Consider the following 9,120-nt stretch of genomic DNA (forward strand, 5'->3'; position numbering starts at 1 on the left):
TCTTTAATGTAATGAAGTGCAGAAAGAAAAATAACAGAACTATGGCATGTTTTATATTTATACTCCGAAGTAAAAGTCCTGGATTAGACATTTTACAAAAGTATTATCAGTAAAACCTATTTAGTACAGAATGCTGCCTTTCAGAGAGCTGAATATTTGAATAGTTAAATTATTACTGGTAATGCCTTCATATCATCAGGATTGTTACTTTGCAGCTGGTCAAAGTGGATCTGATTATAATGGGTTTAATCTGTAGTTATGTATGTAAAGTGTTCATTAGCAAAGTAAGCAACTACTGTTGCTCTTACATAAATGTAATGGAATAAAACAGTGTAATATAATAGTGTAAAAGGAGTATAAAGCTGTACAAATACCTTAAGACTGTACTGAAGTGTAGTACACTCAAGTTTCTATCGCCTCTGGCTTCAACATGGGTGAATTTCTCTCTATTAAAGCGGCTCTATCTCCCTCTAGTGGCAATGAGAGGACAGTGCATGTCCAACAGAAATCAAACGGGTACTTACTTGTACAACATGTACTAGTACATGTGTACTGCAGGACAGGACTGGTACTGAGACAAGAAAACAGGGGCCCTTGTACTTCATCAGTTGAAATGTTTATTATTGCATATATTGTTTCTGCTATACAAAGTGCAAAGAAAACAATTGTAGTCTCATGCTTTCGTACTACAAATGAATGATATAATATTAGTCATATTGAAGATGTTAGTCGGACAAAGGCTGCATTACGTATTAGCTACCTTTCAAAGACAATATTTGGAGTCATAGTTTAAAAAGACCTGATGGGCCGTCTCTCACGCACAAGAACGTTTTGTTGTTTTGGACTTTGTGTGTTATTTTCTTGTTTCAGGGAGTCGACGGCCCACAAGAATAAAAGGCCGACTTAGAGAAGAGGCACTTCAGGTTTGGTTCCTGTTTTATTGCTTGTGGCCCCGGTTACGCATCATCTCCACCGCAGAGCAATAGTAGGGCCTTTCGGAAGTCACCGCCGGTATCTCCCTATAACAAACACACACAGCAATAAAGAAAAGGAAGAAAAAGCTTCATAGGAGTATGGGAACTTATTCAGTAAATGTGTGTGTGGTGCAGTGTGTTTGTGTATTCATGTGTGTGTGTGTGTGTGTGTATTTACCTTGATCATGGAAAACAGAGAGCAGGCAAACAACTTCCTGAACTCAGTTCTGCTGTCCAACAAGTCCACCTCACTGCGAGTCACCATCACTCTGATCAGGGTGTTATCATCAGTTCCTGCACCCTGCAACAACAAACACACGATGACTGCATGCCTCACGCATGTATAACGATCATCTGAGAGCACAGGCTTCTGTGAATATAAAGCAATAGTTCATGTGCGCCTGGATACAGATGTTCATTGTTTGACAATTGCGCTCCATGTTACCACACTTGGGGGCAGCAGAAACAAGCCGAACACTGACATATCATCACCTTTTAAGTCGATATGGTGAACATGTTGGCAAAAAGTTGCTCATTTAAACATCCAAAGGTTACGACACAAAGTGAGCTTTCAGTTGGAGTTGTGTTTCTGGCCCCCTGGTCAAAGTACAGTTGTTTTTAGAGCTTTTTCTCTGCGTATGAACACAACTCTTTGAGAGCGGGGAACCAAAGCGGTAAAGTTACAGACCAGACAGATAAACTACAAGCAGTTATCACCCTGAGATTCTTTAGGATTCCAAACAACTTGATAACAGTCTTGATTCATTTAAATTACATTCAAACTGGGACATTTTTTTAATTTTATTTATGGATTGCATTTTGCTGTTATTATAATGTGTCATTACAACTACTGTTATAATGGTCAAACATAGCATTAATTACACTTTATCTACTATCTTTGTTGTCTCACCTTCATCGCGTAGTACAGAGTCTCAGCAAAGTAGGCTGGAACGCTCCTGGCACACTTCACTTCAAAAGAAAAACAGGACAGACGATTGAGAACGTGTCATTATTATTCGTTCAAAGTCGCCGCCTCAAGAAGCGGGCAACAGAACCAGCCTGCAGTAGTTTCGTACCGACGGCCAGAAGCAGATCTCTCAGGCCTCCAGATGTTTCCCTCTTGATGCTCTCCTCCATCTCGTATCCAGCCAACTTCATGTAGGCATTAAATACTGAAACACACAGGTTCACAATTAGTTTGAATATTATGTGAAGCTGCCAAAAAGATTTGAGAGGCTCTGAAACTGCAACTCTCAGACGAACCTTTCCTAAGATGTTCTGGACTCCGGTTTCCCAGGATGGTGACAAACGTTTGTTCATCGGTGCCAAACTTCTGCTCTCCAGCCTTGAAGAGGACCTGCGACCACAGAAACACACGGGACATCAACTCAACTTTCAGGTACATTTCATGCTACTTTATACTTCTGCTTCACTACATTTCAGAGGGAAGTATTGTGGTGTTTCATTCATATTTGCTGAAGAGGAATGAGTTCAGCTCTCTCAGAGCGACTATCAGTGATACTAATGACAGAAACAGCAACTGAACAAAATAAAGTAAAGTCTCGCTCAGAGATCAGCTGTGCAAACTGCAACACACACACACACACACATGCTTCAAAGCCCAGCATTCAGATTCTTTCCACAAACACATGTGACAGTCACACCCTCAGACAAGAAAACAAGGACACCATTGATAGTGAAGAGCAGAAATATTTACTGATTAGCGATAAAACAACCGACTCACCTGAGCGTCAGTCTCTACGGTTCCCTCCTGGATCCCCTTCTGCCTGTTCGCCTGAGGAGAGACAAAACATTTCTGTTAGAGAGGAGAGGAGACAAGGAGAGAGGAGAGGAGATCAGGATAGAGGAGGGGAGACAAGGAAATAGGAGGGGAGACAAGATAAGAGGAGATCAGGATAGAGGAGGGGAGACAAGGGAAGAGGAGGACAGGATAGGAGACATGGATTGAGAAAAGGAGAGGAGACTAGAGAAGACAAGGATAGAGAAGAAGAGAGGAGATGAGACAAGGATAGAGAAGAAGAGGAAAGGAGAGGAGACAAGGAGAGAGCAAAGGAGAGAAGACAAGGAGAGAGCAGAGAAGAAGGGAGGACAAGGAAAGAGCAGAGGAGAGGAGATTTACCTGCAGCAGAATAACCAGAAGTCTCTTGAAGTGACCTGAGGTGTCACCAGATATATCCTCCTCCAGGTCGTCATCATACTCTGAGAAACACAAGAAACACACATGTTCAAGTTTTCTTTTAGACCTGATCTTTAAAACGAATTCCCAGTTTTATTGTCACACTTTCTTTGTCTATCATTAGAAAACATCTGCCCATCAGATTCATCTTTGACACATGCATCAAAACACAGAAATATATTAAATATTGACCAACACTTTCAAACACTTTCTATGCTTTCCTTTCTGTCTTTTAAACTGTCCCTCCTCCACATACCAGTGTCCCTTTGCTTACCACACACTCAAAGACTTAAGACCCAGAGTCTATAATTAAAGTTAAGCTACAATAAATAAAATGTGATCGGCGTGACTCCAAAAAAGTTAAAGCATCTGCAGTTTCAGTTTATTCCCTGTTCGGAATCACTGCTTGTTAGAGCCATTCATAGAAACAATAAACATTTGTAAATATTTTCTGTTATTCAAGTTGTGCGAGTGCTACCTTTTCTATAAGCAGCGACGATTTCCTTCACCTGCTGAGGTGTTCTGGAGGCGAGGATCTCCACGAGGACCTTCTCGTCGGTTCCTGCGCCCTACGGGTCGAAAGAGGGAAGCGGTCTGATGAAGTTTCTACCGTACTCAGAAACTCTCCCATCTACAGCACGTAAGAGCCTTTATCTCATCTGCAGCACTCACCTTGATGGCGTTGCGGAGCGACGACACGTCATAAGCGAGGGGGGCGGTCATCAGTCCCACAATCAGGGTCTCAAACTTGCCCCCCAGCTCTCCCTTCAGGTCGTCTATCAGATCCTGTCATGAGGATACAACATGTGCTTTAATTAGATCCTGTGTGTGACTGTGGGATTCTTTTGTTTGTCGGTTGGTCTAACAGCATTGTTACGCAGCGATCGGCCAGGTGTGCGAAGGTGGGAAAGTGACGGGATTTGCTTAACTTGCTCAATAAGCTACAGCTAACGGTTGAGGGCTTATTATTGCTTTCACAGTGACAGCATGTTTTTTTTCTTCTGCTCAGCTTTTGTTAAAGTTAAAGTTAAATATTTGCTTCCTTGCCGATAGATCAATACTACGGTCATGTTCACACTGGAGCCAGTTAGCTTAGCTTAGCATAGACTGGAAACAAGGAGGAGCAGCTAGTCTCGCTGTGTCCTGTTTAGAACAGGTATAACATTACAGTAGTTAGGTTTATACCTTCAACATGGTTGTACTTCAAAGTATACAGTAGTTTGTTTGAAGCATACGGAGGCCGTTTTTTTAAAAGTTGAAGCTCTTGTAATATGCGTGTTCATGTGGTTTAACAGCTGTTGAGGTAGTCCAACCTTTCCAAACAGGGTTTTGTAGGCGGTCTTGATCTGCTGCCTCTGGGCGTTGCTGCGAGCCACCAACAGCTGCAGGATGGCATCCTCATCGGTCCCTACACGACAACAAGCACCATGGTTACCCAGCCAAGCACACGCACTACATAACAACGAATATGCTCAGTCGAGGCGGACTCTTGATCACGATTATTTCACCCACATGATCACAGCCTTCAGTCGTGGTCAGTAGATGTATTTTTCCCCCCTCACAGTGACTCAAGTTGCGTCTCTGCTGTTGTGTTTATGACTCACTGCTGTCTGGGTGGAGACAGCAGTGAGTACTACAGAAAGGAACTCCCAAAAAAACGCTCTCTCATTGGTGCGCTGGAGTTGTACTACTGACTGACGCCACGCCTACGACGTATCAGATGACACAGTGTAGATGTGCACACACACACACACAAAGGCATCTTACCCAGCCCCTTCATGGCCTTGTACAGAACCTCAGCATCTGTAGTGGCATTGAAGTTCAGACAGGCTTTGACGGTTCCTCTGCCGGCCTGCAGCATGGAAGAAAAGGACAGAGGAGGATTATTCTGATGTAGGTTTTTAACGCCTGCGACATCTTCTTCTTCTTCTTCTTCTTGTTTGAGTAATAAAAAACAATAAATAACTCCTTCGTTAATGCACCCAGTGGCTTCCAACACGACGTAGATGTAAAGTGAGAAGAAGTCTCTTCATGTGTGATACTGAAGCAGCGACAATATTTATGCATAAATGTGTCTGGAAACAAGCAGATACTTCAGAAGAGGAACTTATTTATCAAAAGAAACATTCTTCCGCTGTGGCTTCTTATCAGAGATGAACCTTGCAGGCCCCACTTAAATCAATCTGTAGTTTCATGCTTACATTCATACATATTAACTTCCTTATATGCATAACTTTATCAAAGAATGTTCCCCTTTACATCATGGCAGAACATTCTTAATCAATCTCTGCTTACAACAGACTCAAGATTACGCATCTCAGATTCTTAATGTACATAATGTCATCAAAGACTCTTCTCCTTCTCCCCGTTAATAAAATGAAAGAACACACTTAATCCATCTTAACATTCATGAGAACATAGTGTATATTTAAAACGCCGTGTCTCTGATTTGTTATGTGCATACTGTACGCTCATTAGAGACGCACGTGATGAACTTAATGACTTACAGACGTCATAGAATACATGCAGATGTGCACACAAGCTCTCACATCGCCCTCCGTTTCATGTTCCCACAGCGTATTGTCAGCCGTCTATCTCAGAATTCTCCAGCGATTCGAATATAATGGATTATGAGGCCAATCATTCCTCTGAATGTGGAAAAAGTGTTTCAGACAGACAAACCGATCGGTACGGAGCACAGGGAGAATGTGATAAGGTGGAAAAACATTAACTTTAAGATTGATTTCAGTAATAGAGGCTTCTCTCTATAATAAAGCTGCACTCATTCCAGGCACTCCCTAAAACGGTTATACATTAACAATGAGATAGCCAAGCGGCGGCTTCTTTTTTCAGGGGGAGGGATGTTGAGAGGGGAAAACCACGGGAATGTCTCTGGAGTTTTGACCCTGGAAATCTGGAAAAAATAAGTTGAGGCACGTCCAAAAGCAAGTCGCTGTTAACAACCAGGATTCTGTCTTCTGCTGCAGGAAAGAACGCCAAAATGTCCACGAGCTCTCCGTCCTCATAAACACACTCATCACCACAAGCTAAACTAAATCTAATCAGCATGCAGACGGCTGCTCGGACAAACAGCAACGCAACACAACGCAGACCATTTCTACTGGAATGTTAGACGCCGTTTTAGCTCCTACAGCGAGCGATGCGTTGTGTGGAGCGAGCTCAGACATGACCTGATGTCCGATGGAGTCATATGTAAACGCAGGCTGTCACAACTGGTATCTCAGTGGTATTTAAAGCACACGCAGTGACTACAAACAATCCACAACACATGCAGCCCTGCTTGTATGAAGGGAGGTCATATTGTCATATATATATATATATACACATACACATACACACATACATACACACATACATACATACATACATATATATATATATAAAATATTATTTTCCACTTTTATATATATATATATATATATATATATATATATATATATATATATAAAAGTGGAAAATAATATTTTTAAACTTTGACAATTTTCCGGCCAAGAAAACGAAGATGTCATTTAAAAAAAAAAAAGGTTAATTGGACTTTTTTTGTGGAAAAACCATATAAGATTAAGCTATTAATCATACAAGAGAATTGTATGTCCTAAAACATGTTTTCAAGTTTTTAAATGCATAAAAGAGAATGACTGGATTAGTCATATTAGGAAGGTTTCACGCTGAATGATCTTTTGGGAGGGGAGCCCAAAGTTCTGGCTGCAGCCCAAAGCCCATTCCTTCCTACTGAAGACTTTAAAAAACTTCACGAATCAGCACTTTAAAAAAGACATAATGAGTTCTTATAACCAGCTGGGTGCTGTTGTTTGGAGCACATTTTACTAAAACTGGAGTAAATATTGTATTTCTTGGGCACTTGGGTGTACACAGTATGTGGGACTGACTCATAATAAACTACAGTGCCCATGGTCATGTCAGGAATACTCTCTATCAGGCTATTGTTAATGATCAGATCAATATATTGTTGCTTTTGGTCTGTTCACTGCATTTGCTGACAATAAGAAAAATATAGATTATGGTCAGTCTCATCCTCAAATCAGACACAAGTCTAAGAAAGACACATGAAAACTGACTTTGTGAGGAGACGTTGGGTTTACAGCCCCAGACTAAACTGTCTGCAGAGAGCAGCAGCGTTACGTCGTCACAGTTGATTATGATCATGCTTTTTATATTTTTATGGTACGGTAAGCTCCACCCTGGCAGAAGAAAAAGAGTTTCCCCTTTAAGAGAGGGAGGTTGGCTTTAAATTTCAGGCTAGACGTGGAAATGGGTGTATTTAAAACAAAGGGAGGAGGAGAGACCAAGAGACCCACCCGGATGGAAGAGAGCCCACATGAGTCATACAATAAACGTCCCAACTTCCCCAAATGGAACCTCTACAAGTATTAACACACACACACACACACACACACACACACACACACACACACGTAAAACTCGATAAACTGCCATCAGCAAAAGTGTTCATTTGATAACTTCTACCTTAGTGTAAACTTATTGTTATCTTACATTTTATCAACAGTGAATTCATGTTAACAACCTACTTTTAGATTAAAAAGAGTCTAAGTATTACATAAAGTTGATCAAAGTGGGCGTTGTCTTGGGTAAAAACATTTTGTCCCTCACATATTTGCATAAATAACGGTTTTTTGCAGAGACCATTAGAACTGTGTTATTGTAATCATCCTTTTAATCTAAAATGTGCCGAATGCGTTTCTTTAAATTCACAGCTAAAAAAGTATGTCAAGTAAACATGACTCACCATTTTGTCAGTCTTGGATATTTATTCTGCGGAAGAAGAAGATCTGTTGGAGAGAGGAAAAACGTTATAGCGACGTAATATAACAAATACCAAACTCTCGCTCGCTCTCTCTCTCTCTGCGAACCAGATGTATTCACTTTAAACATCTGCATTTCACTTCTTATTCTGGTTATTTAACGGTGTCTGAGTGCCATTTCTTCTCGGTTTTAGTGTCGCCGAGCTATCAAACTTCCGCAGACCTCTCGCTCCTTTGTCTGCAGGTAGACCCAGACTGTCCCCGCTCACCTGTCTGATGCTGCTGAACTTGTATCTGGAAGGTAAAGAGAGTAAATGCAAATAATAAATAAACTGCTCCGGTGAAACTTACCGCTGAGTAGCAGCAGTCAGATGAAGCTCGGAGAGCGGAAAGATACACCCGGCTGAGGGAGAAGAGAGGAAGGGAAGAAAGGCTGACGCCAGAATCCCACTCGAATAAACTCTCTGGTGCGCGCGTGAGCGTGAGGGTGCGCGTGTGTGGGCCACACCCCGGTGCACGTGGACTCTGGTGCTCCCGAAGCATTGTGGGAAATGTTGTTTCATGTGTCCAGAAGAGAAACTGTTTTTATTTCATTTCGTATATTTCATAATAAACAGAGGTTTGATCCTCTCAGATACTATATGAGAAGTAAGGCTGCAGTACCACCGTGTACAAATACTCTATTACAAGGCATGATTAAAAACTTTTAAGTACAAATCTATTAGCATCACAATGTGCCTTAGTTACCAAATGTAAAAGCACTCATCACACAGAGTGGTCCAGTGTCGGAATAATATATAGCCTATAATATCACTGAATTATAATGTGTAAAATATGTAAACATCACTAATGTAGCAGCTGGTAAAGGTGGGGTTAAATTTGGGCTACTTTGTGTGTGGCTTAATAACATTATGTCCATATTTATTTATTTAATAATCTGCAAAGTTTCTAGTGACTAAAGTTATCAAATAAATGTAGTAAAGTAGAAGTAGAAACCAACGGGAAATGGAAATACTCAGGTTAGGTACCTCAAAAGTGTACTGAAGCACAGTACTTGAGTAAATGTACTTCCACCACTGTATTCGATATATTAACAGAACACCTGTGTGTGAGTAACACCTGACAGATGACAACATGTTACCTG

At 41.2% G+C, this 9,120-nt stretch overlaps 1 protein-coding gene across 2 annotated transcripts; it reads right to left on the minus strand.

Moving 5' to 3' along the window:
* Window positions 1-600: 600 nt before the first annotated feature.
* On the minus strand, window positions 601-8,443 carry anxa5b (annexin A5b; the record flags this gene model as incomplete). 2 transcript variants are annotated; one of them, XM_079159712.1, is made up of 13 exons in its annotated part: window positions 601-1,019; window positions 1,153-1,275; window positions 1,885-1,943; window positions 2,051-2,146; window positions 2,238-2,331; window positions 2,719-2,769; window positions 3,115-3,194; window positions 3,650-3,740; window positions 3,844-3,957; window positions 4,485-4,579; window positions 4,939-5,023; window positions 7,961-8,003; window positions 8,328-8,443. In XM_079159712.1, 12 exons carry the CDS (start codon window positions 7,961-7,963, stop codon window positions 957-959), a joined length of 954 nt encoding a protein of 317 aa, XP_079015838.1. In that variant the 3' UTR covers window positions 601-956. The 2 variants fall into 2 exon arrangements, with proteins under 2 accessions (XP_079015838.1, XP_079015837.1); XM_079159711.1 differs by lacking the exons at window positions 7,961-8,003; window positions 8,328-8,443 and having other exon boundaries at window positions 4,939-5,032.
* Window positions 8,444-9,120: the final 677 nt, after the last annotated feature.

This window comes from Pholis gunnellus (assembly GCF_910591455.1).
Source record: "Pholis gunnellus genome assembly, chromosome: 5".
NCBI lineage: Eukaryota > Metazoa > Chordata > Actinopteri > Perciformes > Pholidae > Pholis > Pholis gunnellus.